We start from the raw sequence: 27,757 nt of genomic DNA on the forward strand, positions 1-27,757 counted from the left end.
TTTTTTTTTTTTTTTTTTTTTTTTTTTTTTTTTTTTTTTTTTTTTTTTTTTGATTAATGAAGAAGCATTAAGGCGCTTTTTTAAGACAGCATTTTATAACTTATTTTCTTTGATTCTCATCCTCCCGTACTGGTAAAAACTATCCTTGTATATTTGTGTTTTTTTTTTTACATAATACAGTTTCTTATCAAGAAGAGAGAGAAAGAGAGAGAAGAAACCAGCACGAGTCATAGTAGATTAAAAGGAATGACATACTTATTATTTCCTTTAACTAGTAGTCGGTCCTTTGCTTGTCCACCAATAGAATCCCTATAAAGAGTGGGCTTCTTTTCAGGCTCAGCCTTGGGAATAATACGCACACTTGAACTGATAGGCAAAGAACTTCCATCGCACTTGTTTGTGCCACTAATGCCACTAGAAGAACCTGATCTGCAATGAACATCATATTCCAACGTTTATCCATCCTATAGCATCAATAAACAGGTAATGACACGAAAAGAATAACTCATGTCCAATAAATATCCTTTCCAGTTTCCCATAAATTGAATGTTTCCGGTAAAGAAAAGGAAAAAGACTGCAATAAATAGAACAATCCATGAAATTAGAAATGTGTTCTTCCTTTATGAAGACAGAATTGAAAATGTATGGATTACATTTATGTTCACATGAATAAGACTTGAATTAAAATTCTTCAAACCCACTTCAACTATTGCATAAGTGCATGCCACATAGCTAACTACTCTACTTCAAAATCTTCCATTTTTCTGGTGAGGGAAGGGGGGTTATAAACAACTTTCATCAATATCAACACCAGAAAAAAGGGGATGGACGATAAGCAACCCACTCAAATCTGGTTGAGAATTATGAAAAGATGAATTTATAAAAAAATTCAGATAAGGCACCTTCAAGAGGAGGAAACAAACACAACATTGTTGCAAAGCTAACAGTCTCCACTCAAATCTTTAGTTACAAAGGATCTAGAATCGTTGTGATGTCAGTTTCTAGGTACAATTTGGATAATATTTCAAAGGCTTTTGCCGTGCAAATGGCTAGTAGCAGGTCATATCATTCTAAAAGAAATGAACTAGTCGCACAAAGAATTGGGTTGGAAAAGAAAAAGTGTAAGGGGATATCCAATCCAAACCTCATTGTTTAAAAAGACGAGCACACAAGCCGTCAAAATCAACTACAGTAAATAATTGTTTTATAGGGATATTATTGAAAGGTTTGTAAAGGTTGACTATATGCAATTAAAATCATGGTAGACAGACTGGTGATTTTCCAAAATAAAACGACTTCAATGGTTCCAAAAGATAAGTCACTACAGCATGAGCTTCCCACATTTGAATTAACGAGATTTTTTTAATAAAGCGACCCTTTCATTGAGAACCAGCTAAAAGACTACATGAGGGCAATGGATTGGACAAGGTTCAATAATAACGATAAGATTTGGCCACATAGCAACATTTTCTCAATGAAGTTGTTAAAGAGAGGTTCGTAAAAGGTTGAGACTTATTATAAAACAAAAATCAATTCTAGACTCATCTCCCAAACAATCTCAAAAGGTCAATTCCAATGATAAATCAATTGTTGGAAAAACTATAAAAGTCAAGAATAGCATACAACCTTACTAGTTATACCTATAGAAAGTTATTGACAATATATTTCTATGTGAGAGGTTCATTAAAGGTTGAGACTTACTTTAAAACAAAATTAATTTTTAGACTCATCTCCGAAACAATCTCAAAAGGCAACTTCCAATGATAAATAAACTGCTACTGGGGGCAAAAGAGAGAGAGAGAGAGAGAGAGAGGTATAAAAATCAAGCTTAGCATACAATTTTGCTAGTTATAGAACATTGCTAACAATATCCTACCTAGATTTCTCATCTTTGGATTGTACAGCATTCGTCCAATTAGCAACAAGTAAAGAAATGAATAGTAATGATGAAATAAATCACCTGACACTTTGGGACTCGGATGATTGCACTCCGGGCTCATTATTCAGCTTATGCAGCATGACACGTTTAAGCTCTCCTTCACCATCCAAGGGTCTAGTTAAAACTGTACCCACAGACCGCTTCCTTTTCATCCTTCTGTCCCATGATTCTCCAGTTGGAAGTTTGCGAATTTTTTCTTCAACTAGATCAGAAGCTTCACCTCCATCCCTAAGCAAATCTCTATCTCTCCCCAAGGGAGGAGGCTGCCTCATACCATTGTTAGTCCGGCCTTCAGCCTATTAAAAAAACTATATAAAATTACTCGAGCAGTTTAATCTAAGAAATACCCACTAGCCTGAATTGAAAGAAATGTACATGCCAGTAAATGTGTAGAAATCAAAGAATGGTTTTCAAGAAAATTCTGGACAGCAATAAGAAATCTCATTTATAGCTCAATGTTTCTCACAGAACAACCATTTAACTATACTATATTTGGTTGCCAAGAAAACTTTAAAATATTAAATTTTAGGTAGGTGATGGTCTGAACTCATTCTTTGTAATCCCTTAATTATCTATGTTGGCCTTAAATAATCCTTCCTGATGAATGGTCATAAAGAAGCCACTTAACATGAAATGCTCCATACATATTCCAAATTTCACTATATCTCTTCAAGTGCTCTCATTTCCAAATTACAAGAAGAACCTTTGTGATAGAAGGCATCAAGGAAGTCACAATCCATAGTTCGTTTCAAAGACTCCTAGTTAGATAGCATATCTTCGGGTACCATTCTAATCAAATTAGAATTGTCCTTCGTATCTGAAGACCAGAAAGGGGGCACAAAGTGAATTGTACTCCAAAAACACCTGAAATTGCAACATCTCTCTTAAAAGACTATTAATTCACTCTTTTCCAAATTCCCAAAATCCAACAATCAAAGCATTATTCGAACCGTCTTTGCTCTCTAATAAATTGCTGCTTTGGTCACTAGCAATACAATATAGCTGACTTTTTTCTCAAAAAGAAATAACAAATGAACTTAAACTATGAGAACCTCCATCGGAAAACAAAATAAATAGAATTACATTAAATGCATGCAAAACAAATAAGTGATGACTAACCAGTAATAGCCATTTCTTCCTAAAGAGTTGTACCCCCAAAAAAATGTTTCTAAGTAAAGTCGATAAATATATATATATATATAATCTTGGTTTGATTTCGTTGGATAGGAGTTATTTTCTATAGTTAGTTATTGGGCTCCGATTTCTTGTTGGGTTTTTTTTTTATATGTCGTTGTTGTTCTTTCATCCTTCCCAACGGAAGCTTGGTGTCTTACCTAAAAAAATTGAAAACTTTCAAAATGAGAACCAACCAAAGATAGGTACATCAATTACTTTCATTATATGAAAAGATAATAGTATAACAAAGGCACATTGATATTGAAAACTAGAATAGAAGTAAAAAGGTTAAAAAAAATTAACAGACCCTTAATTCAGCAACTGAAGTTCGAACCCGCTTATTAAGAACGTTGTTTTTTGCCCTGTCTTCAAGTCTCTGATTCACGACATCTGAAGAATTTCGATGAACCTGACTTCCCTTCTTCAGCAGGTTAGACGCAGCAGGCCTTTCATTAGTTAAGATCTCATTCCGAATTTGCTTCTTCTGGACCTGGGACTCACAGTATTTGTTCAATTTGTGCCAGCATTCATCCATCCTTCTTGCTCTAACCCTGAAAAGAATATGATCATCAAAATCAGTATCCTCATTCCAGATTGTTCGGATGAAAACTTCTAAGAGGAAGAGACCTTATGGAAGGAGAGGAAGTCGAGTTTGCGAATCTGTTGAAGACAATCAATGGCTTCATGCCCTCCCAGTTTGCTGACAAGAGAATCTAAATTCTTAAGAACTTGGTAGAAATCTACAGTAAATCTCTCTCTCGACAGTTCTCAACTCTCCTATTTAGCCAAAACAAAGGTTTGACTGAAGTCATTTGGAAGAATGAAATCCTAAAACAGCTAGAGTTCCTGTGGATCCTCCTTTTTTGAGGTCCGAATACCGATGCCTAAGTTCAATGGAAGTTTCCTGTTATGATGTTTTCCTAGAGCCGTGTTATTAATTGAGGTATATTTTAGGAAACCCAGAACCTCCTTTTCGTTCATTGTGTTTATACTACTATGCCACAGTATGTTATCACATTTTTTCTTCTTTGGAGCCAGGGCCAATCATCCACCGTCTATTAGAGGATTCTTGGGACATGCTTTCCCAGGAACTAAGTTAAGAGAAATGGAAGATCTTGTGGGAAAATGCTATCACGGCTGGAGTTGAGAGTTGAGGAAGGACAAAATAGTACTTCACAATACCTTCTTTTAAATATTTTGAATAATTTTTTCCCTCGATCCTTGAGACACCCTTCGAGATTGGTTTTTTTTTTTTTTTTTCTTTTACATTCTTTTCGATTTTGAAAATTTTCTTAATTATCATGTTCTGCAACTTCTCGTTGGTTTACCTCTCCAAACAAGTAATTTAATTATTTTCCTTTTATCATTTATGTCGCACAAGTTCCTCATAAAGTTTTCTATTTATATCCAAGAAAACATGCAAGAAGGTAACAAATAAAAGGGATAACTTCATGTCACACAATTTGTTGCAAGCCAACTTAACAGTCAATTCACTGACCCACCCTAATTTAAGTTTGAAAAATGTACTAATAGAATTTGTAACTATCAGGATATGAATGTTTCAGACTCGAGGAATGCAGCATCACAACATCATATAACAGGAGAGGGAAAACAAATATCCATGTCCAGTGAACATGAAAATTCAAAACTGATTAAAAAATTAACGTACCTAGCCTTATTAGATGCTTCCAGGACACAAGCTCTGAACCGCTTAAGCTCCTCCACAGCCAGAGGATGCTTTAAACGAGCAGATCCGAATGAGTTGTCTTCTACATTCATCCCAAATAACATCTCGAGAACCTTTTTTAACTCTTCTGGATTTGGATACTTTTGCTCTCCCAATTTTATAGGATCCAACAATAAAAACTGAGATAATGTAGGTAGATCCCCAGTGGACGAAACAATGCCTCGGGATGAACTAGAACCCAATCCAAACATCCGGCTCTCTCCTCCGTCACGATAGTTTCCAGACCTATCCAAACTGCTATTTGTCTGGCTTATCCTCTGTCCATTCCCATAGCTCCCCCCAAATGCTAACTCGTCTTGAATAGCTGAGTTTGTGGACTCAAACCTCACATTTCCTGCCATCACTTTAAGCTAGTTGAGCAAAAACCCAAAGAAAACAGCCTCCCTATAATTTGCAGGACTCCAGAATCCAGCTCTGGAGCAGAAAACAGCTAGAATTATCTGCAGTAACCGTGACATCGAATTAGTTCCAACCCCGTTAATTAAGTAACATCTTTGAAGTGCTAACAACGTTTTTCTGAACATAGACAACAGTATGCAGCCAATGGAAAACTTGGGCAATGTACCTAAAGAAGAAGAAGAAGAAAAGGGGAATGCGGGATGATGTTCCATTCACAATCAAAGCGGGCAGCAATAGGAAATTCAATTTTAGAAAAGCATAATTCCCATAAGGTATCAGTATCGAAACAAAGAAAATGAATCACCAATTTTCAATACCTTTATATTACAACCTCGATAACGATCAAAGTTTCCCAAACAATAATTCATCGCAAAAATTGAACCAATCAGATCAGAAACCCTCCCCAACACAAAACTAACAAACCAAGAAAGCTCTAAGCCCTAGTTCAAGCAAAACCTCTATGGTTTGTCAGCGAATTCGCAGAAATCGAACTCGTAATCCCCCCGGAAGAAAACCGAATTATTCAATTTAGCACAGAACTCCATGTGACAAACATTTACCTGCATTGATCGATCAAACCTACATCGATACAATACAAACAGCACCGTTCAAACACCTTGAAAAATAACATAAAAAGAGAGAGAAGGATATGATGAGGGAGAGAACAGCCGCCGTAGAGATTCCGACAGAGAGGGAGAGATAAAGAGGAAGAAATACATTAGGAAGGTCCCGCTGAAATTTACTCGGACGATGCAGTGATCGGCATAGTACGCCGCCGCTATAATCAAGGTTCTTAATCAGGCTTCGGTCTTCGTGGGTCCCTTCAATTTTAGCGCCAAGCTTTTGACAGAGATGTACTTTTTCCTTCAAACCGGAAAAAAAAAAAAAATCAAAATCAAAAATCAAAACAAACGCTCACCTTAAACCATGAACTCCATGAAACCTCCTCCTCCTTCTCCTCGAATCTCCATCGTCGTCTCTTCCATCCAACTTCGTCGCCGCTCTTCCTCCTGCCGCCGCCCCTGTTCGCCGCGCTCCGATCGATCGATTGACGAAATGCTAATTCGATGAACAGAAGAAACGCTCCCCCTTCATCTCGGGAAGCTACCGGGCGGAGGATTTGGAGTGTGAACTGATGTGGAAATTTTTCATCTGAGACGACTGGCGCGAGCAAGATGATCAGGGTGTGGATCGATAGTGAGTGGCAAGAGGAGGATGGCGTGTATATACTCGCGTTGAATTTTTTTTTTGTATTTCTTCGAACTTACTTGGTCAAAACTGTTGACTGTGTGACATTTTAGTCAGCGCCTTTATGACATTTCATAATATTGTATTATTTTAAAATCAATTAATCCAAAATAAATTTAAATTCTTAATTTTTTTTTTATTTTTACTTTAAAAAATATTAATTTCAAATCAAATTTCAAATGGAAATTAATTTTATATTAAATAAAAGTAAAACATTCTAATAAATCTAATAATGTTTCATTAATAAAAATATAATTCAACCTAGTTTTTACTTTAAACAAAATAGAATTTTAGTCGTGATTTATAATTTCGAGTCTTCCTAGACACAATAATATTACAACATAGTTTTCAAGTCAATTTTTGTCTTACACCTTAATTCCCGATTTAAATATAGATTTTCGTGTAGATTACTCCCTCGAGTTAAATAAACATCTCGAGTTACAAATTACGTAATACTACAGGTAAGAGAAAAGCACTTCACACGACTCCCATCCAAACAGTCCATGTGTTTATATGGAATTTTCATACAACCCAATTAAAAGTGGAAGAGATCGAGCAACCCATCACAGTAAAGTCAAAATATACGTCCCCCATCGATGAAATCCCCTACAGTGCTGGATATGAACTAACATACCGACACTATAAGTTCATAACAAGCAATAAAAGTGTTATATCGTTTAGTTTAACACTATCATGGGTTTAAGTATCAATTGAAGTACAAAAAAGGTCGACCATACCACTACACCTGTATCGACGTTCGATGTACTTCATCTATCTAATCTTATTCACCTTTCCACGTATATTCCGAGGACGTGTACCAAAATCGTTCGTAAAACACACAAGATTACAAACTAAAGAGGGTAAAATTGAAAAATCCCACAATATGGACTACTTGGCTTAGAGAATAGAGGCTAATTGAAGAGAAGGATAGGATAAGTACTGTATGACTGCATGTATGGGATAAAAATACTCTTCCACATGCCACGTAAGCCTGACAGTGATGTTGAGTCAGTCATGTTAAAGTGGGTCCCGCATGCTGACGCAGCATTCCAAAACTCTTCCCTTTTTATAAAGAAAGAAACTCCGTTAGAAGATGATCCCGTTTTCATATCGCGTATTAGCAGCACTACCGATAACGAACAAACTAGCTTACGGGGGGAGCACCCACCGATTCCGATCCATTTTATTCCATGGCCATGGCCATGGTGACCTCGAGCTCCACCTTCATTGCTTCTTTCAACACTTCTCCTTATTTGTTTCCATGCCGGTCTAGGTTTTTGGAGTCGGAGTTCGTTGCTCATGTTCCTCACCGCGGCTTTGGCGGTGGTGCTAGGCTGATTTTCTTGCGGAAATGGTAAAGTTCGAGTATCGTGGAAGTTTGGATTTCTTATGTGCTTTTGTGTTTGGTATGAGCTGAAATGAAACTTACGTTGAATCTAAAAATCTTTGCATCTAGAACTGGTTAATTTTGGTTGACTGTCTGTTGGCCTTGCCTGATTGCTCCAGGAGTTTATTGAATTGTTGATGGATCAATTTGCTTTATTTTGGTATTCTTTTTTATGGATGGCGTCAAAATTAGAAATGCGTCTGTTTAGTTGACTGTCCGGAGATTGAAAGAGTAGGTTTTGAGCTCGGGGTAGAAATTATTCGCTTCTTTAGAACTTGAACATGTGATATTGTGGGACGCAATGGCTTTTAATTTAGTTTACAGTAACATTCGTTTGCTCCAGGACGTGTTAAGAAGATATGTCGTGTATTGCTGGTTACTTGTTTTTCTACGATTATGGAACGTTTGGTGTTGATACGCATCAGAGCAATGGGCTGAGTTTTTCTTATATTTTACGCAAGCATTTGATCGTTGTAATGTGGATTCTCTTTGATAATGAATTATTAGAAGCTGGCCTTTAGTTTCGCGAAGAAATGCTGGCTGATTGTTTGGGATGCTTTTATTCTTCAAAGTACAATTCGGGTTTGTTCCATTTGTGCATCCTACAATCTGTTTGGATAGATGAGCATTATACGATCTCTTAATTGCTCCGTGTCTGCAAGCAACTGTTGCTATTAATGATCTTTGTGCCATGAGTTCATTCAATTAAAGTTGTGATCTTATTTTTCTTTAATAATCGTTAAATATTTAGTAACTAGTTTAGACACCTTTTGATTTTCATCTATCCCAGCGATTCTCTAGCACTTCATTCTTCTAGCTCACTGAAATATGCATCTCATGTATCTGATAGCCCTCTCTTGATTAACACCACTCAAGCTAACACTTATGCCCTATTTTTCTATTCCATCGATCTTATGCAGGAATATTGTGAGCGCATCATCCAATGCCTTGAATGCAGTCAGTCCAGCATCATTGGTCAGTGATGTGTTTCTTAAATCCTCTATTGAAATAGTATTTCTTCTGATATCCACAAGTCTGGACTGCTTAATATTTCTACATCATAAAGTTTATTCGTTAAAGTTCTCTTGCATTTTATCTACATTTTTTCATCCCACAAACCCATTCCAGGTTTGACTCATAGTCATAATCAAATCGATTTTTTCATATCTTTCCCCCTCAGTGTCCTCCCCATGATATTATTTCCCTAAAACTCCCTCGGTTTCTTTGCAACCAAATCTTCTAAAGGACAACTTTAACACAAATAATTTTAGTTTTCCTTCCCATACAGATGACCTTAAAGAAGTTGTTCCACCAATTCAGAAATCAAACACCTTAGGTTATCGGTGTCAAAATATATATTGAATACCAATTCATCTCATCTTTAATTGTAATTGTCAAAATATTTGAAAGATGTCTTTCTTATTTCCCTTGTTATAAATGTATTGCAATCGTCAAGACAACGGTTCCATGTTAGGCATCTCCTTCTTAGCTTTTTTGGGGGTTTTACCAAAGAGTTTTGTACTTATCCTTAGTTTCTTACTCTTAACATTTGGAGCCCAAACTCCTAGTTTTTTTTTCTTCTATTCCTGGTGTTTTTCTTTTCCTTTATTTGGTTCGTACCAGTGTTTGTATAGCCATTAAATTTCCTTCCATTTACATCTATGACAGCATTTTTTTTTTAAAAAAAATGAAAAGAAGTTAGGCATCTCCTTTTGTACTTTTTATTTTTTCGTCGATGTTCTTATTTATTATTTATTTTTCCCCCAAGTGTGTGTATGTGTATTATGTTGCTATATACTGTTTCAGTTCCCTGGACTTCAAAATCTCTGTTTGGTCGACCATCCAACAAGTTCAATTTTACATCGAGAGTTTGTGCATGTATTTTGTTGCAAATACTTATAATCATGGACTGTTTGGATAATAAGATTTTATCGTGCAACAATTCCGTTTGTTAATCTTCACCTGTAATTATAAATCTGGATGACTTCAAAACTGTGCAATTGATGAAATATTTTTTACTCCAGGTTTTTGATGAAGATAACGACCCAATGCCCATAGTTCTCATAGATCAGGATTCAGACTCCTTTGCAACGATAGTGGAAGTCAGTTTTGGCGATCGCCTTGGAGCTCTTATTGATACGGTGACTTTTGCAGTTCCATTATCTTATGCTTTCTGGAAGTTGTGTTACAAGATTTCATGCATCTCATTATTCTTATCCATTATATGAAGTCAATTTGAGGTCGTCTTGTATAATGTAAATGCTAAAATACTGAAGTTAGATGTTAAATTCAGGATTATATTTTGATTTCTTTTCAAGTAGTAATTCCTTTTCTATTTTAACATTGTATTCAGAGCTTATGGATGCAGGTGCGATACATGATCACAGAAATATAATTTTTGGCTTGCAGGAATCTTATGTAAATTTTTTTGTAGTATCCTCACTTCTTGAAGAACGCTTTGCTCTGAGTTAGAGCCAAGTCAATGCTTCCAGTTTTTTTCCTACTTTTTTTAATTTATTACTTTTATTTAAATATCATCTGGTACTGAATCATATTTTATCATCTTTTCTTGGATTTCTTGCTTGCAGATGAGAGCGTTAAAAGATTTGGGTTTGGATGTGGCCAAGGGAACTGTTAGCACAGAGGGACCAGTCAAGAAAACAAAATTTTATCTGACAAGACTGTGAGTTTTTTTATTGCTTAAAATTAGTCATTTGAGCTACTGTCTAATGCAGTTTCTAGTAGCTCCCTTGGTTATTCCAAATTTTCCACTTCACATGCTGTTTGCTTCACTTTTTCCTCATTTATATCCTATACATTTACTGTCTCGTTTCTTTATTTTGTCTTCTTTTCTATGGCTTGGTGCCTGATCTCAAAGATGAAAGGAACTATGATCCTTTGAACAATTTCAAAACAGAATTCACAAAAATGGTATGTTAACAAATGGCAATATAAGGGTGGAAGTGGAAAATATATGAATCCACATACACTCAATCACCATGCTAATCTTAATAAAAAACTTCTTTCTTTGCTTTCAAAATATCCCTAAAGCTTAAGCATGATTGAACACATCGTCTTTGCTTTGACCTGCCCTTTACCTCAAGTCTTTACCAATTTGCCTTACAATCGCTACAGTTTATGGGGGAGAAAAGGATTGGGTAACTATATGAATCCAACGAAATTCAAGGAGATTAAAGCCCTCAAATTATATAAAATAAAATATAGTTTGTCACAAATATTGATGGCCTAATAAGAAGCATGAATACAAACTAGATCTCACCTCCTCCTTTTCCCTGTCACAGTAGAATTCCATGATTTCTTTCCTTTCAAATTTAACAAAAAATAGACAATAGAAAGTTACTAGTCAAAAGAATTTTGGTCTTCAGAATGAAGGGACGTTCATGAGCAAGCTGCAGGAGAAGTCCCAGTCTTTAATTGAAAGTTTAAGTAGAAGAAAATTATGTTTAATAAGGCAGAGGCATAAAGTAGATAAGAAGATGATGCTGGTTCGTTTCGGAAAGGTCGTATAATATCCCGTCTCCTGGTCTACAAAACTCGTGCATCAGCTATTTTGCCAGGATGTAGGCATGGCTTCTGCCCACTTCTGATATGTAATTGAGAGTGTAGCCCCACATTCAGATTCTTAGTTCTGGTGTATGTCAGCATTCTGATAGCTTGTTACGTCCTGTTAATTGAGTATTTATTATTGGACTTTAATATTAGACCAAATATGTGTTGTGCTATCTTGCACTACCTGCTCTTATATAACTATTGACAAAATTCTTAACACATATTCTGATGTTTGTAATTGTAGAGACTCTGGCCGGAAAGTAGAAGATCCTGATTTGTTGGAGAGCATTCGTTTAACCATCATCAACAACCTTTTGAAGTATCACCCTGTATGCATACTAAATAACTCTAACATACTAATGACTATCTTAATGTCTTGGATCTGACGTAGATCTCTTCCTTAACTTTCTGAATAGTTTCTTTTATTTTCTTTATCTTAGCTTTCTAGTTTCTTGGTAGGAATCTAGTCAACAGCTTGCAATGGGTGAGGCTTTTGGAATTCAACCTCCAGAGAAAAAGGTATAGCTTCCTCGATGCTCACAATCTCTTTTATGGAGAAATAATTGTATTTAAAGAAAATAAAACCATACATCCAATCCAAGGAGTCTTTTGTAACTTCCTTTAGATGAGGTTTTCTCCTCTTTTTTTTTTTAATTTTATTTTAATAATTTCATATTATTATTATTTTAACAAGAATTAACTTCTCATTATATTAATGAAAACGAATAAAAGTTCAAGACATACAAACTCTCGAAAGGTTTAGGTTTTAAATAATTGGATTTAATTTGATATTGCAGAAGTAAGAGTATCTTTTATAAATTTTGTTTACATAAATGTGGCTTTGATTATGTTTGTATGCACAATAGTAATATTGAAATTTTGTCTACTTGTGGGCTTTGATTGAACACTGATTACGGGCATTCAAGAGGCCTGGTGCCTCCCCCCGACGAAAACCCTCCTTAGCTTACATGATATTGTTTTGTACTTCCCCTCTTAAAAGATACAATTTGTTTCTACTAGAAAATGACTTATTTGTTCCTACCTCCCCAATATGTACACATGTAATGCTCTACTTCGTGATCCCTGTGCAATTTCGTTTGTGGGCGAAAGGAATTGAACGTTCTGCATTGTTCCTATAACTCCTCGAGTTAAATTGGCCATCACTGGCTTGGAATGAAATTCTCTTCCCTTCAAATTGTTCTCAGTAATCTCATTCATTAGTCAGTTGCAAGTTGTTCAGGATCATGAGTGTAATTTTTGGTTCATCAGACTACAGCACGCACAAATATAGTCATTTCGGGGAATCCAATTAAAGTTTTTTTTAATGCTAACGAGATTCGTATTCATGAAAGTAATCTCGATTTCTATTTTGCTTCGTGCAGCTTGATATTGATATTGCAACTCATGTTCACGTGAAAGCTGATGGACCTAAAAGGAGGTTTGCTTTAACTTGATTTAAAATAACTTGCTGCAATTTTGTTATGAAAATTTTATTGCTTTTCATCTCAAACTAATTGCCATTAGAGTTCAACTCTGCAATGAAATTATAAAATTGGTAGAGTTAATTGTTAAATCATAATCTAGTTTTTATTTTCGATTTATAGCCTACTTTGTTTGGAGACAGCAGACCGACCTGGATTGCTGGTGGAAGTTATAAAAATACTTGCTGATATCAACATTGAGGTTGAATCGGCAGAGATAGATACGGAAGTAAAGCCTTCCTTCCATCTGTTTCTCTCTCTCTCTCTCTCTCTCTCTCTCTTTCTCTGACTTGTCATGACAAAATTTCAACTCTGATCTCTAGGGATTGGTCGCCAAGGACAAGTTTCATGTCAGTTATGGGGGAGCTGCATTAAATAGTTCCTTATCTCAGGTAAATAACCTACATGATACATGAAAGTCTGTGTGTTTGGGCATATTTTGGGGTAGTGGTTTTAAATGTAATATAATATTCTTGTATTAAGCACCTTTGAAAAAGAAATGAAGTGTTTTAAATGCTCAAACATGCTTATTTGTTGATTAACGCCCATCTGTTTAAGCATTGGCGATCCTGGCTAGTATCTTGGGACTAAAATGGTTTATACCTTAAACTTCGACACCTCTTGTTATGTGTCAAGACTGGTAGAGCGTCTCATCTCTTTCCTTAGGGGCCAAAAAAAATACACATTTTGAAAGTCTAAGACAAACAAAAGAAACCTTAAAGTTCATGAACTCAATTGCGACAAGAACCAGAAACATCTATGGAAAAACCTGAATTTGGAGGAATGAACTTTTAGCTTAACGAATCGTCCATTACACTGTTTATGTTCAGTGTGTTTTAATGTGCAGGTATTGGTAAATTGTCTACGTTACTACCTGCGGAGGCCCGAGACAGACGTCGATAGTTATTAAAATCTTGAGGAACATAGTCTCATCTCAATGTAAGGTTTGAAACTGTTTGTGAGCTCATACAAGTTCGATCGATCTTGGGGCCATGGACCCTTTATTCGTGAGCTCTCTCGTCATTTCTAAAATTTTATATTCTCAGATGCACTTGCTTTGGTTAGCTGCTGAACAACTCCGAAGCTGTTCATCCAAAGACCATATCTTGCCTGTGTAGAGTTCAGTTATTGTCTCACAACAAATGCTATCTTCCACGTCTGTTGGTATTCTGTCCAAGACTCATCGTTGTTCTCACATACCAAATTAAAAAGGGATTTGAAGAATAAATTTGGTTATTTTCAAGTATTTAGTACTCAATTAGAAGCTTCTTAGAAGAAAATGCCTTGACACAGTTGTAAAATATCCCTAAAACTGTCCACCTTAGAAGCACTTCTTTTTTTTTTTTTTTAATAGAAATTTCTGCCTAATTTACTTACTTTTTTTTTTTTTTTTTAATTCAATAACCATGAAAAGTAGTTTTTAAAAATCATTTTTTTTGTTGGACGATGAAAGTCCCACGTCGACTAATTTAGGGAATGATCATGAGTTTATAATCAAAGAATACTCTCTATGAGTTTATAATCAAAGAATACTCTCTTCATTAGTTTGAGGCCTTTTGGGGAAGCCCAAAGTAAAGCCATGAGAGCTTATGTTCAAAGTGGATAATATATCATACCATTGTGGAGAATCGTGTTCATTTAAGTCTTAGAGTTATGCCCTAAACTTAGTTGTGTCAATAGATTGGTGAATTCTCAAATGTCGAACAAAAGACTTCAAAAGAAAAAGAGTCACCCTAAACTTAGTCGTGTTAATAGATTGGTGAATCTTCAAATGTCGAACAAAGGACTTTAAAAGAAAAAGAGTCAAGCCTCCTCGAAGGCAGTAAAAAACGACTAATACTCCAAAGGAGTCGAACCTCGATTAAGGGGAGACGTACTTTGTTCGAGGGAGGTGTTGGATGATGAAAGTCCCATATTGACTAATTTAGGGAATGATCATGAGTTTATAATCAAATAACAATCTCTTTGAGGCCTTTTGGGGAAGCGATCATAGGTTTATAAACAGTCATAGTTTAGGGAGAGCTTATGCATAAAGTGGACAATATCATATTGTGGAGAGTCGTGTTCATTTAACAGTCATAAACGTCATGAGAGCTTATGTTCGTGGATAATATCATACTATGGTGAGTCGTGTTCATTTAACCGTCATAAATGCTTGAAGAAAATCAAAATTTTTACTATTTTTATAATAAAAGTAAAAATACTATTTAACTATTTTTAAATGAGTAAATAAAAATAGAGTTAGACAAATAATATATAAAAAAAATACTTTGATTCAACCATTTATGATATATATGTCTTTTATATTTAAATAATTTTTATGAACTTAAAAATAACTATTTTTCAAATAAAATTATAACAAATGATCTAAATTAATTTATATTTGCTTTATTATTATTTTATTTTGAAGTTTAAATCTCACCTTTATTTCCCTAAAAAATCCAAATGTTGAGATCAGTTAAATCATTTGTTTGTTTTTATTATGTAGTTTATTTTACTATATTTTTTTTACCGGTTACTAATTACTCAACACGAACAAGATTAGACCGAACCGACCAACCCGAACTGAACCGGCGTTCTATGCGTCAGTTAACCGCTAGGTATTTAACAGGAAGAACTCTTCAATTTGCAAGAACAGCGAGGGAAAAATGAGGGGCTTAGGAAGTTTGATTGTGCGAGCTCGAAGAATTTCAACACTGGGTTCTCATGGAGGTGGGAAGATTCGATTCTTCTCAGCCGCAACAACTTCTTCTATATTCGGCGGAAAAGAAGCTGCTTCGTGTTCTGTATCGTCTAGAACTTGCTCCGATCCTTTCCTGCGTTCATGGAGTTGGAGCCAATTTGGAGGTGCGTGAGCTTTGACGAACCATCATTGGAATCAGCTGTAATTTTTTTTTAATAATCTGTCGTATTTTGTTGCATTCAGGACAAAAAAGAACAATGTTCATTGAAACTCAATCAACACCCAATCCTTCATCTCTCATGTTCTATCCTGGAAAGCCTGTTATGGAAGTTGGAAGTGCTGATTTTCCTAATGCGCGCACTGCTATGAACTCCCCACTAGCAAAGGCTCTTTATGGTGTTGATGGTACATATTCTGAACTTATGATATCTTTTTAGGTTTCTGTTGGATTTTCAATTTGGAATACCCGCTTCCTTTTATCTGCATTTTAAGGAGTTTAAGATGTATGCCTGCATTTTTGTACCCGTAAAAGAGACAATAGCTGTTGACCTTTAGAGGTTTGGAAATATATCGACATTGAACTGAGCCATGGAATATTATTATTAATCAATTTAGCCAGCTGAGCGTAGGAAAGTTGTGAGGCATAGTAAATAAGTGCTAGTTTGAAGTTTAATTGATATATGACTTGGTGTTGGTTTACAAGTGTTCTTACTGGTTTTACTGATTTCTGGCGTGAGGCGTTCTTGATTGCTTGTGCAGGTGTTATCCGAGTCTTCTTTGGATCAGATTTTGTTACTGTAACAAAGTCAAATGAGGCTTCGTGGGATTTCCTTAAGCCTGAAATTTTTGCTTCAATCATGGACTTCTATTCTTCTGGACAACCACTATTTCTAGACGCTAATACTGCTGCTGCCATGGACACAGCCATCAACGAAGTATGTCTTCTAACCGCAAATTAATCCACTTTCTTGTTAGAGTTTTACTCATTAAAAAACAAGTTAATTTTTTAGATCACATGGTGTTCTCCTCTTGTCGAACTTTTACATATTAGTTAGAAATAAGAAAGTTGACCACTCATTTACGTTTTTTTTCTCTCTCGGGATATTTATGATAATTTTATATTAGGTTATGTTTTGATAAAAAATTATGCAGTTCTATATGGTTCTCTTTCTCTCTTTTGATACTAGGTCGAATGTGAGTTCCTTGGTGAAATGAAACCACACTAATCGATATACATAGATTTTATGTTCCTTAAGTACTAATATAGAACTATGAACATTTAATGTCATCATACTAAAGATTAAAAGTACTTGAGGCTCATGGTCTTAATAGAGTAATGTGGTGCCTTGCAGTTCCATTTCTACTTTTTTGGATACAACTTTGGCTAAGAACTTGTTTTCTGATCTTCATATTGGTCATTTTGATGGACATTCGATTTTCTCTTAAGTCAAATTAGTTACATTTTTTCTGGCCTGTCGTTAAGAAATGGGTTTTTCCTTTAATATAAAGCGAGGGATATACAAGCTACTGTGCCACTTGTGGAGACCTAGAGAATTGAAAAGGAATTACATAAAGTTACTGTAATTGCACTTTTTGTTTTCAATAACTGAAGTTCTCTTGTTAGTTATTATTAAAATTAGTATGTCTACTTAAGGAAGTTGAGTTACTTACCTAAAAGATGAGTATGTCAATGTCTTTCTATTATATGTCAAAATTTATTTGTAATATTTAAATTTGAGGTTTGATTTTGTGGTCGTTGTTTGCCGTGCTGCAATTTTGAAGCTTCCCTTAAAAGTTATATTTGTCATGTTGGAATTGGAAACATCATAAATTTTTATTATTCTAGTAGTTGGATACAGCTTGGTTCTTAATAGGTCTATCCTCCTGTGCCTTTATTCAGGATGATTCTGAAACTGTTGCTATGATTAAAGAGCTGCTTGAGACTCGTATTCGACCAACAGTGCAAGATGATGGTGGAGATATTGAATACAGGGGATATAATGAGTAGGTTTTCAGTTACAGGTTAGGAGTTGTATGCATGATTCTTTTATGTGGTTATATATTGAATTTTCCATTTCTATCTTCTTCAGAGAAACTGGAATTGTCAAATTGAGAATGCAAGGAGCATGCAGTGGCTGCCCAAGCTCATCCGTCACTCTAAAATCTGGCATTGAAAATATGTTGATGCATTATGTACCAGAGGTGAGAGTTATGTAATCTTTGTATTTGTAAGCTCATGTTCAATGAGAAGCATATCCAATATTCCACTTGGACATCTAGGTAGATTGCTTTTGTTCCCTTATTTTTATGTTAGCAGTATATTTTACACGATACCCAACCTGAGGTGTCCTACAGGCATATTTCTTAATTTAGTTGCATGATGTTAGTATTGAGCTTGAATACACACCGACACCACCAGCTGGAATGGAAGGACTTTTTGTTTTTTTTAGATATTAGGAATGGCAGGACATTGCACTATATAATTGAGATTGAATCTAAGTTTTATGACTAAGAACAGTTGGTTTTCCAACTTCTCACTGAAACTTGCTCTAGCTACTGTTCATGTTTTACTGAAAATAATCATATGAAATGCAACATGCTCGATGGATAACAAGAATGCATCGACGAACACCGCATGTTTGATAAGACGAAAGACAATGTACCCTAGAGAGCCAACATAGAAATCACTCACTTTAAAGGGAGAAAATTGAAATAGAATAATGTTACACAGATGCTTAGTTTTGGTATATAGGTTCTTTCTTCCTCTTTTGTTTTTATGCTTCTCAGATCCATAAACATCTTTTTTTCTTTTTTTGGAATATCTATGATTTGAATGTCTATTCTCAATTTTTAGGTGAAGGGCGTGGAACAAGAATTTGACGTCGAGGAAGAGGATGTAAAATCAACCAGCCAGATGGAGTAAAAGATGAGTTGGTCTATTTATTCTATGTTATGTTGAGCCACAACACTGATCTTGAGGGTGAGCCCTTACGAGTTGGTTGTTTCATTCTTTGTTAGATTGAACTGCAACACTGATCTTGAGGGGTGACCATACGGGTACTTGTTATTATGCAGAGAATAAAAAGGGCGTCGTGGTTGAATTATTTCATGGTTTATAGAGTAGAGTACCATATACTTTTGTTCCTTGCTTAGAAAAAGATGTGGAACTGGGATTCCATGGACTTACCATATTTTGGACATGACGAACATATATGGTAAACATAAGAGAGATTTGATTGTTCATTCAATAATAACATTTTTTTATCTATATCCTGGAATGCTGAGACGATTTCGAAAATTGCTGGTAATATTGCCATCTTTTAAGATCAACCAGAGCATTAGCTGAGTGATAATGTAACAGTTCAAGCCTACCGCTTGTAGACATTGTCCTCTTTGAGCTTTCCATCTCGGGCTTCTCCTCAAGGTTTTACAACGCGTATGCTAGGAAGAGGTTTACACACTTTTATAAAGAATGTTTCGTTCCCATCTCTAACTGATGTGGGATCTCACAATCCACTTCCTTCAGATCCAGCGTTCTTGCTGACACTCATTCTCTTCTCCAATCAATATGGGACCTCCCTGGGCCCAACGTCCTTGCTGACACACCGCCTCATGTCCACCTCCACTCCCTTCGGGGCTCAACCTCCTCACTGGTACATTAACCGGTGTCTGGCTCTGATACTATTTGTAATAAGCTCAAGCCCACTGCTAGCAGATATTGTTTTCTTTAAGCTTTTTCTTTCGAGCTTCCCCTTAAGTTAGGTTTCCACACCCTTATAAATAATGTTCCATTCCCTTTTCCAACCGATACGGGATCTCATATATAAAGTCACCAATTACCATCTTGATGGTAAATGTATCAATGTGTAGTAGAGTGAAAGCCATTTTTCTCTAGGTTGAGATTTTCATTTTCTGTAAAATTTAGTTGGGAAGCTTGACAACACTGTTTAATGCATAGCTTTATTGCCAAGTTGCTTAATCTTTTTGACTATGAATGTTTGACTATGGATGTTATTATTACTTTATATCTGCATGTAATTTCCTAGAGTTCATTGGTTGATCTGTGATTATGGCTTTTAAATATTTAAATGCCCCTTTACTCAATTATTTTGTTGAGTGTGACATCTTTAAGGTAAGTACTGCATGCTGCATCAACCAACCGGCCTGCTTTCCTAGGCTCCGGATCGACGAGGCAATTCAAGTGAGGTTGGGCTAATGCATGCTGAAAGAACTTTCTATTTGGTACGTTTTTTCCTTCCCTTCTTCCTCTCCTTTATTCGTGAATAGTCAGGCTCACTCGATTGAACTACGTTTAGTGGTAAAATATTAAATCTTAGGTAGGTAGTCACCGTTGCTTGGAAGTTTTGTATGCTTTTTCCTTCCCTTATTCCTCCTCTTTATTCGTGAGTATTCGAGTTCACTCGATTGCACAACATTTAGTTATAAAATATTTGATTAAACATTTGATTCATGGATCAACGAGACATAAACTTGAGACATAAACTTGTAAGGTTAAGATTGATTAAATATAAAATTCAATTTTACGTCTAATCGATCAACTTTTTCAACATTTAAAAAAATTTAAAAAATTTAAATTAAGTTAAAAAATTAACCTAATTTTTATATATGGTTTCTTGGTTGGATACATAGGAATGGATGGCAATTGGGCAATTCTTAGAATGTCCACTAGCCACTTTAGTCACTTTCAACTTATTTAATTGTTATTATTTATTTATTATCATTTTTATATGTTTATTTAATTGTTCTTTATATTTTAAATATAAGCTACATTAATTGCAAGCTAATGCTATTGCCTTATATAGAGATGCATGTTTTTATAACTTAAATTGAATTTTGTAAACATTTATAAAAAAAAAAAATTATAATAACAAAACATATAAACTCAAAATTTACCCGCTTAATTTTCAAAAACTAAAATTAAAAATTAAAATATTTTCAAATAGAGTTACGGATTAGTATTATATTCGAAATTTTGATTTTGTGTCTAATTAACCTAAAATTTTGAATTTTTATAACTAATAAATAAATTTTTTTAATTTTTTTTTTTAAAATAAAAGAATTACTAGATATTTTTTTTTTTAAAAAAAAAATAATAATAATAATAATAATACTTTCAATTATTAATATAAAAAGAAAAGGATGGAAGTGAGCATGTACGTTACGTTACTAGGAGGCAGTGGATATGAGGGCATGCTTCATACTTTATTTTGATGCCTTTTCTGTAATAAACATTACATTCCACTCGCAACCAATGGAACGCCACACGCCTTCCGCACGCCACCTTGTGCGCGCGCGTGGCCTGCCATCCGCCACGTCACACACACATTGACCAACTTCCTATATTCTAGTTTCTTTTTTTTTTTTTTTTTCCCTTTATATTTATATATATATATATATATATATTATGTGGCCTAAATTATAAATTAATAGGCCTCCTTGTATGAGTTGATTAATTTAATTACTTCAAAGGTTGGGACGGATAGAAGATTTGGTTTGGTTTGCGGGGTTGACATTTTCTGTGCCGGGTCAACCTAATGAATCCTAACCGATATTAATGATGTGTTATGACTTGTAAATATGATTTTAGTTATTAATACAACTTGTATTACAAATAGAATAATTTTTTTAAATAATTAAAAAAATAACCCAATCTGGATTGGGTTCCGTTGTAAACTCCGTTTATTTCGGTGGGTCCAAAAAAAACTTCAAAAAATTCCAGCGTGGACACACGTTGCCACGTATGCATATTACATCAGCAGCGCCACCCCTCTTGTCTCTTGCTCTCTTCTTCTCCCCTCTTGATATTTAGTTTTTGTCCTCAAATTCATTTATTCATTTGTTTCCCTTCCCCTGAAAACTTGGGGATCTGTTGGTTTTGGCGGTTTTTTACACAGAACATTACAGAAACGAATAACCTGATATAGACATCTATATGTATTGATTTGTGTTGGTTGATACTCAGACGGCAAGATTTTTGGGTTCGAAGATGCATCTTGCGGCGTGGAAATGTGGGTTTGGAGAGCTGAGGCCTTTGGTTCACTTGTTGTTGCCTTTATGCGTCCATTGGATTGCTGAAGAAATGACTGTTTCTGTTCTTGTTGATGTTATCACTAATGCTCTTTGTCCTGGAAACCCCACTTGCCCTCAAGCTATTTACTTCAATGGAACTGAGCAAACGGTGATTTTTCCATCTCATTTGATTCCTGCCTTTTGAATTTCTCTGTTTATGCTTCTCTGTTCTTGTTTATTGTGTTTTTACTTTGTTTGATTTGGTAATATGCATACTTCTAATGTTTCTCGTTTGTTTTAAGTGATCGTTTTGGTAACTTGTGCTGATTTTTGAGGGCATGTTGACTTTTTAAGTATTTTAAAGTCCCTCGAAAACATTTGAAAATTCTTTCGAAATAGAGAAAATTAGAGCTCCACCGTAGTTTGAACCATTGCTTTAGGGCCAGATTTTCATGGGTATCGATGATGTAACAACCCAAGCTTACCACTAACAAATATTGTCTACTTTAGCCCATTACGTATTGCCTGTCAGTCTCACGGTTTTAAAACGCATATCCTAGAGAGAGGTTTTCATACCCTTATAATGAATGTTTCTGGTTGAACGAAACATTATTTATAAGGGAACGAGTGCCAGCGAGGACGCTGGGCCCTGTAGGGAGGTGGATTGTGAGATCCCACATCGGTTGGGGAGGAGAACGAAACATTGTTTATAAGGGTGTGGAAACTTGTCCCTAGCAGATGCATTATAAAAACCTCGAGGAGAAACCCGAAAGGGAAACCCCAAAGAGGACAATACCTACTAGCGGTGGGTTTGGGTTGTTACAAATGGTATCAGAGCTAGACACCGGGCGAAGTGTTAGCGAGGAGTCTGAGCCTTTACGGGGGTGGACACGAGGCGGTGTGCAAGCAAGGACGCAGGGCCTCGAAGGGGGTGGATTGGGGGTTCCACATTGATTGGAGAAGAGAACAATTGCCAGCGAGGATGCTAGGCCCCGAAGGGGGGTGGATTGTGAGATCCCACATCAGTTGAGGAGTAGAACGAAACATTCTTTATAAGGGAACAAGTCTTAGCGAGGACGCTAGGCCTTGAAGAGAGGTGGATTGTGAGATCCCACATCGGTTGGGGAGGAGAATGAAACATTATTTATAAGGGTGTGGAAACCTCTCCATAGCATACACGTTTTAAAAACCATAAAGGGAAGCTCAACAGGGAAAGCCCAAAGAAAACAATACCTACTAACGGTGGGCTTGGGCATAGAACTGATAACGAGGGTAACAAAAATGACGTTCTTAGCTTTCTCTTTTGAATTACAGGTCGTTGGAATCTTCAAAATGGTAGTTCTTCCACTGCTCGGTCAGCTTGCGGATGAGTATGGTCGAAAACCTTTACTACTACTAACAATATCAACAAGCATATTTCCTTTTGGTATGTTTCTATTTCCATATCCCATATGAAAAACATATGTTCTTTATTTTTCCTTCCAAATTTTGAAGTTTTGTTTATGCATCTTTGTCTCAGGCGTTCTTGTTTGGGATCAATCCAGGGCTTATATATATGCTTACTATGTGCTTCGTACAATAGCAAAGATACTGAGTCAAGGCAGCATATTCTTCATTTCTGTTGCATATGCCGTAATGATAACTTCTTATATTGTTTTAATTTTGTTTATGGCATTCTTTGATAGCATTATCATTATTAGTTTTGTGTAGGATAATGGAATACGACGTGCTAGCATAAGCATAGCTCAATGGTTATGACGATGACTCGTCCTTTTGATGTTAGGTTACCCCATTTCGCTCACTTTGAGAAACAAAAACCGAGTTTTTGGAATCTATTCTTTGAATTTACGATGTTTAGAAAGGATTTGTAGTAAACGAGCTGAAATGTTTGTTTGCACTGCAATCAATTATTGTGAGATCTCATATCGATTGTGAATTGTGAGATCCCACAACGGTTGGAGAGGGGAACGAAACATTGTTTATAAGGGGGTGGAAACCTCTTCCTAGCAGACATGCTTTCGAACCTTGAGAGGAAGCTCAGAAGGAAAAGTCCAAAGAGGACAATATCTATTAAGGCTGGACTTGGACTGTTACAAATGGTATCAGAGCCAGTCACTAAACGGTGTGTCGAAGTAGGACTAGACCCTCTTCATAGAAGACGCGTTTTAAAAAACTTGAGGGGAAGCTCGAAAGGGAAATCCCAAAGAGGACAATATCTGCTAATGGTGGTCTTGTGCTGTTACAAATGGTATCAGAGCTAGTCACTGGACGGTACTAGACACTGGTCGAAGTAGGGCTATACCCTCTCCATAGAAGATGCGTTTTAAAAACCTTGAGGGGAAACTTGGAAAGGAAAGTCCAAAAAAGACAATATCTACTAGCGGTGGGTTTTGGCTATTATTAACGGTATCAGAGCCAGTCACCGAATGGTGCCAGACACTAGTTGAAATAGGGCTATACCCTTTCCATAGAAGACGTGTTTTAAAAACCATGAGGGAAAACCCAAAAAGGAAAGTTCAAAAAGGACCATATCTGCTGGGCTTGGGATGTTACAATTATGTTCTTAACTTGATGTTTTGAGGGAAAGTTTTTACAGTCTTTTGAAGCTTTTCCAACTTGTAGGCGGATCTTGTACATGAAAGTAGGAGAGCTGCAGTCTTTGGTTGGATCACTGGCCTTTGTTCCGCTTCCCATGTCGTCGGAAACTTGCTAGCGCGGTTTCTACCCGAAAAGTACATTTTCTTGGTACGAATCTCCCCTCTCTAGCATCATAGATTTAACACTCATAATTTCATGTTCCATTTATAACATCAAGAATTCACTTCTCCGTTTCAGGTCTCAATCGTTCTGTTGATCTTTTGTCCCATCTACATGTATTTCTTCGTGGACGAGACCGTAAAACGAGTACCAAAGAGTGATGAAGAGCCCGGCTGCTTATCAAAGACAGTCGACGTTCTTAATAGACGATTCGGAACAATGAGAGATGCAGCTGGAATAGTCCTTGACAAGTATGTTCTTTCTAGCTTTTATGTTTTTCTGTCATGTTTTGCGAAGTGTCATGTTGAAGAGCTCCATTTTGTTCTGCAGTCCAACACTTAGGAGCATAACTTATGTTTCTTTCTTCCTTAAGTTGGGAATGACTGGCATCACTAGTGTTCTAATGGTATGTTTTGATGAAGATATGAGTTGGACTTTAATCTTTTTATATGATATCATTAACTGATAATTTAAAAGTTTTGTAGTTCTATTTGAAGGCGGTTTTTGGCTTTGATAAAAACCAAAACTCGGAAATCTTGATGCTTGTCGGATTCGGCTCGATTTTCACTCAGGTAAATTCATTTCTAATAAGAATTGAAAAAACAGTCTGGTTCGATAACAGTTTAATCCCACCGCTATCAAATATTATCCTCTTTAGGCTTTCCCTTTCGGGCTTCCCCTCAAGATTTTTAAAACGTGTCTGTTAGGGAAAGGTTTCCACACCCTTATAAAGAATGTTTTGTTCTCCTTCCCAATCGCCGTGGGATCTCACAATCCACCCCCCTTCTGTGCCCAGCGTCCTTGCTGACACTCGTTCCATTCTTTAATCGATGTGGGACCCCTCAATCCACTCCCCTTCGGGGCCCAACGTTCTTGCTAGCACACCGCCTCGTGTCCACCCTCCTTCGAGGCCCAACGTCCTTGCTGGCACACCGCCTCGTGTCCACCCTCCTTCAGGGCCTAGTGTCCTTGCTGGCACACCGCCTTGTGTCCATCCCCTATAGGGCCCAGCGTCTTGCTGGCACACCGCCTTGTGTCCACCCCATTCGGGGCATAGCGTCCTTGCTGGCACACCGCCTTGTGTCTACCCCCCTTCGAGGCTCAGCATCACCGCCTCATGTCCACCCCCTCCCCCCCTCGAGGCCCAGCGTCCTTGCTGGCACACCGCCTCGTGTCCACCCCCCTTCGGGACCCAACGTTCTTGCTGGCACACCATCTCGTGTCCACCCCCTTTCAGGACCCAGCATCCTTGCTGGCACACCGTCTCATATCTACCTCCTTCGGGGCTCACCCACCTCGCTGGCACATCGCCCAGTGTCTAGCTCTAATACCATTTGTAACAGCCCAAGCTCACCGCTAACAAATATTGTCCTCTTTAGACTTTCCCTCAAGTTATTTAAAACCCGTATGCTAAAGAGGGGTTTCCACACCCTTATAAACAATGCTCCGTTCTCCTCCCCAACCAACATAGTATCTCACAACAACAAATACAAATTGCATCCGTCTCCAACTTTCCATGGATTTCTTCTACACCATTACCGAAAATCGTCGTCCTCGTATCAGTTAGATCAAACACTTCAATACTCATTGAAAGAAAACTGTTCAAATCCTCTTTCAGATGTTGGTGCTACCACTTATAAATCCACTGATAGGCGAGGAAGCTATACTATGCTTGGCAATACTTGCATCAGTAGCTTATGTGAGTCGTTTCATCTTACATTTATAACCTCCCCTTTATTAGCTCCATCAAAAATAGAGTCCTAAAAGCTTCTTCTTTTGTTTTGGCTATACAGGCATTGTTCTATGGCTTGGCATGGGCAGCATGGGTATGAACTTCAAAAAATCAAACAAATTATTAAAATTTTCTTCAACTTTAGCAGTTTGATCTGTTTTTGAGTCTTTTAATCTCATAATACATGTTTTTGTCCTCTCTCAGGTAGCATACTTAGCTGCCTCATTTAAAGTCATATATGTCTTAGCAAGGCCTGCAGTAAGTGTCCAAGAACAAAAAAGATGAACTCTTATAATCATAATTTTCTAATCATTCCCAAATCATTTACAGATTTACGCAATTGTCTCGAAAGCTTCGAGCTCGAGCAATCAGGTTGGCAAAGCTGTTGTTTTATCGCTATCGAAAAAATTATTAAGGACTCGTTTGATAACGTTTTTTATCGACGACAGGGGAAGGCTCAAGGATTTGTTGCTGGTGTTGAGTCAATAGCAAGCTTATTGTCACCACTTGTTATGAGTCCCTTGACCTGTGAGTGACTTTGGTTCATTGCTTCTTCTCCTTTTACTGCTTGTTGGAGAACTGATCATATTCATATTTGATTATTTCAGCATGGTTCATTTCTAGTGATGCCCCTTTTGATTGTAAAGGCTTTAGCATTGTCTGTGCCTCCATATGCTTGGTAAAACGTCTCTTTCCCTATCGTTAGTGTTTAGGTTGCTCGGGTTGTTCGGGTTATTAGTTTATTTGAGTTGCGTTGAGGTCGAGTAAATTAACGTTTTAAGACAAATTTCGCTAAATAGAGTGCCTAAAGTTCGTGACTTTTAAGGGGTTATTTGAAATTTATGGAGAACAAAACACTCTTTATAAGGGTGTGGAAACCTTTTCTTAACAGACGCGTTTTAAAAGCCCGACAGGGAAAGTCTAAAGAGGACAATATCTGCTAGCGGTGAGTTTGTGCTGTTACATGAACTTATAAGACGTAGACATCTATTGAAAGGTTGGTTTGGACCAAACTTATACTCAACATATCAAGCCAATGGATTGTAAATGTGTTCGAATTGAGTTAAGTTTAAGCAAATGAGTGTTTTAAGGATTGGTTTATGAGTTCTTTTTAAATCACGGTGTAAATCTCGTTTTGGTCCTTCAACTCTCAAGTTTGTTCTATTTTGGTCCCTAAATTTTTAATTTTTCTATTTTAGTCCTTCAACGTTTTAAATAGGACGGTTTTAGGATCTACTCTTATTGAGTTAAACCAAACCAACCCGAATATTTACGAGTTTCGTGCTGGGACAGGCGATTTCTTTATGGCATGGATGTTGCCTGCTGAAAGGACATGAAAGCAAGGAGGAGGATGACCTTGAGACACCATTTTTGAACGATGCTTAAATGTTGAATTATATAATAATAACCCATTCTTTATATGGAAAATAGCTTAATGACTGAATATTAAACTTTTATGTGTTGATTATTTTTATGTAAATAATAGTAATATTGTCGAACACGATGATCCATCGATATGATTTGGTGTATAAGATATTAATTATTATTAACGTTTTAATTTCTTACTCGTAATTGTTGAGCTTAAGAAAAGATAGATCTGAACCGTCC

The 27,757-nt window shown here is 36.4% G+C and overlaps 4 protein-coding genes across 9 annotated transcripts in view; 3 read left to right on the forward strand and 1 right to left on the reverse strand.

Annotated features, from left to right (window-relative positions):
• The window catches only part of LOC111489023, a 15,709-nt gene extending 9,231 nt beyond the window's left edge, over positions 1–6,478 (reverse strand). Inside the window, exons 1-6 of one of the 3 annotated variants that reach the window (XM_023137031.1) lie at positions 6,181–6,478; positions 5,822–6,082; positions 4,785–5,302; positions 3,423–3,666; positions 1,961–2,235; positions 256–429 (exon numbers count right to left, since the gene is read on the reverse strand). In XM_023137031.1, coding sequence (XP_022992799.1) covers positions 256–429; positions 1,961–2,235; positions 3,423–3,666; positions 4,785–5,203 — 1,112 coding nt within the window. In that variant the 5' untranslated portion in view covers positions 5,204–5,302; positions 5,822–6,082; positions 6,181–6,478. Of the gene's footprint in view, positions 1–255; positions 430–1,960; positions 2,236–3,422; positions 3,667–4,784; positions 5,303–5,821; positions 6,102–6,180 lie in introns of all 3 variants that reach the window. The other 2 variants (XM_023137030.1, XM_023137029.1) reach the window with 2 other exon arrangements.
• A 1,126-nt stretch (positions 6,479–7,604) lies between these two features.
• On the forward strand, positions 7,605–14,227 carry LOC111489490 (ACT domain-containing protein ACR12-like). Of its 2 annotated transcripts, none has more exons than XM_023137733.1 (11): positions 7,605–7,863; positions 8,817–8,871; positions 9,921–10,037; positions 10,485–10,579; positions 11,711–11,795; positions 11,926–11,985; positions 12,849–12,904; positions 13,071–13,176; positions 13,271–13,339; positions 13,795–13,891; positions 13,994–14,227. In XM_023137733.1, exons 1-10 carry the CDS (start codon positions 7,700–7,702, stop codon positions 13,855–13,857), a joined length of 870 nt encoding a protein of 289 aa, XP_022993501.1. In that variant the 5' UTR covers positions 7,605–7,699; the 3' UTR covers positions 13,858–13,891; positions 13,994–14,227. The 2 variants fall into 2 exon arrangements, with proteins under 2 accessions (XP_022993501.1, XP_022993502.1); XM_023137734.1 differs by having other exon boundaries at positions 13,795–13,886.
• Positions 14,228–15,560: 1,333 nt separating this feature from the next.
• On the forward strand, positions 15,561–18,904 carry LOC111488894 (nifU-like protein 4, mitochondrial). 3 transcript variants are annotated; one of them, XR_002719294.1, is made up of 7 exons: positions 15,561–15,794; positions 15,874–16,035; positions 16,390–16,565; positions 17,531–17,634; positions 17,721–17,832; positions 18,485–18,610; positions 18,649–18,904. XR_002719294.1 is itself a non-coding variant. In XM_023136824.1 (6 exons), exons 1-6 carry the CDS (start codon positions 15,596–15,598, stop codon positions 18,551–18,553), a joined length of 822 nt encoding a protein of 273 aa, XP_022992592.1. In that variant the 5' UTR covers positions 15,561–15,595; the 3' UTR covers positions 18,554–18,900. The 3 variants fall into 3 exon arrangements, 1 of the variants encoding a protein (XP_022992592.1); XR_002719295.1 differs by having other exon boundaries at positions 18,706–18,904; XM_023136824.1 differs by having other exon boundaries at positions 18,485–18,900.
• Positions 18,905–19,372: 468 nt separating this feature from the next.
• On the forward strand, positions 19,373–27,642 carry LOC111488893 (hippocampus abundant transcript-like protein 1). Its single transcript, XM_023136823.1, has 15 exons — positions 19,373–19,872; positions 21,614–21,829; positions 22,975–23,086; positions 23,180–23,292; positions 24,283–24,405; positions 24,496–24,668; positions 24,748–24,823; positions 24,903–24,989; positions 26,036–26,116; positions 26,211–26,243; positions 26,354–26,407; positions 26,480–26,521; positions 26,599–26,677; positions 26,758–26,828; positions 27,443–27,642. The coding sequence occupies exons 1-15, from the start codon at positions 19,846–19,848 to the stop codon at positions 27,533–27,535; spliced, it is 1,380 nt and encodes a 459-aa protein (XP_022992591.1). The 5' UTR covers positions 19,373–19,845; the 3' UTR covers positions 27,536–27,642.
• Positions 27,643–27,757: the final 115 nt, after the last annotated feature.

This window comes from Cucurbita maxima, unplaced genomic scaffold (assembly GCF_002738345.1).
Source record: "Cucurbita maxima cultivar Rimu unplaced genomic scaffold, Cmax_1.0 Cma_Scf00014, whole genome shotgun sequence".
In the NCBI taxonomy this organism is placed as follows: domain Eukaryota; kingdom Viridiplantae; phylum Streptophyta; class Magnoliopsida; order Cucurbitales; family Cucurbitaceae; genus Cucurbita; species Cucurbita maxima.

Coding starts and splice junctions, on each gene's coding strand:
- LOC111488893 (XM_023136823.1), top strand. CDS start 19,846: ATGCATGCTGAAAGAACTTTCTATTTG. Junction 21,830..22,974: donor TCAATGGAACTGAGCAAACG/GTGATTTTTCCA, acceptor TTTGAATTACAG/GTCGTTGGAATCTTCAAAAT. Junction 24,406..24,495: donor CCGAAAAGTACATTTTCTTG/GTACGAATCTCC, acceptor TCTCCGTTTCAG/GTCTCAATCGTTCTGTTGAT.
- LOC111489490 (XM_023137733.1), top strand. CDS start 7,700: ATGGCCATGGCCATGGTGACCTCGAGCTCCACCTTCATTGCTTCTTTC. Junction 10,038..10,484: donor TTGGAGCTCTTATTGATACG/GTGACTTTTGCA, acceptor TCTTGCTTGCAG/ATGAGAGCGTTAAAAGATTT. Junction 11,986..12,848: donor TTCAACCTCCAGAGAAAAAG/GTATAGCTTCCT, acceptor TGCTTCGTGCAG/CTTGATATTGATATTGCAAC.
- LOC111488894 (XM_023136824.1), top strand. CDS start 15,596: ATGAGGGGCTTAGGAAGTTTGATTGTGCGAGCTCGAAGAATTTCAACA. Junction 16,036..16,389: donor GGCTCTTTATGGTGTTGATG/GTACATATTCTG, acceptor TTGCTTGTGCAG/GTGTTATCCGAGTCTTCTTT. Junction 17,833..18,484: donor TGATGCATTATGTACCAGAG/GTGAGAGTTATG, acceptor CTCAATTTTTAG/GTGAAGGGCGTGGAACAAGA.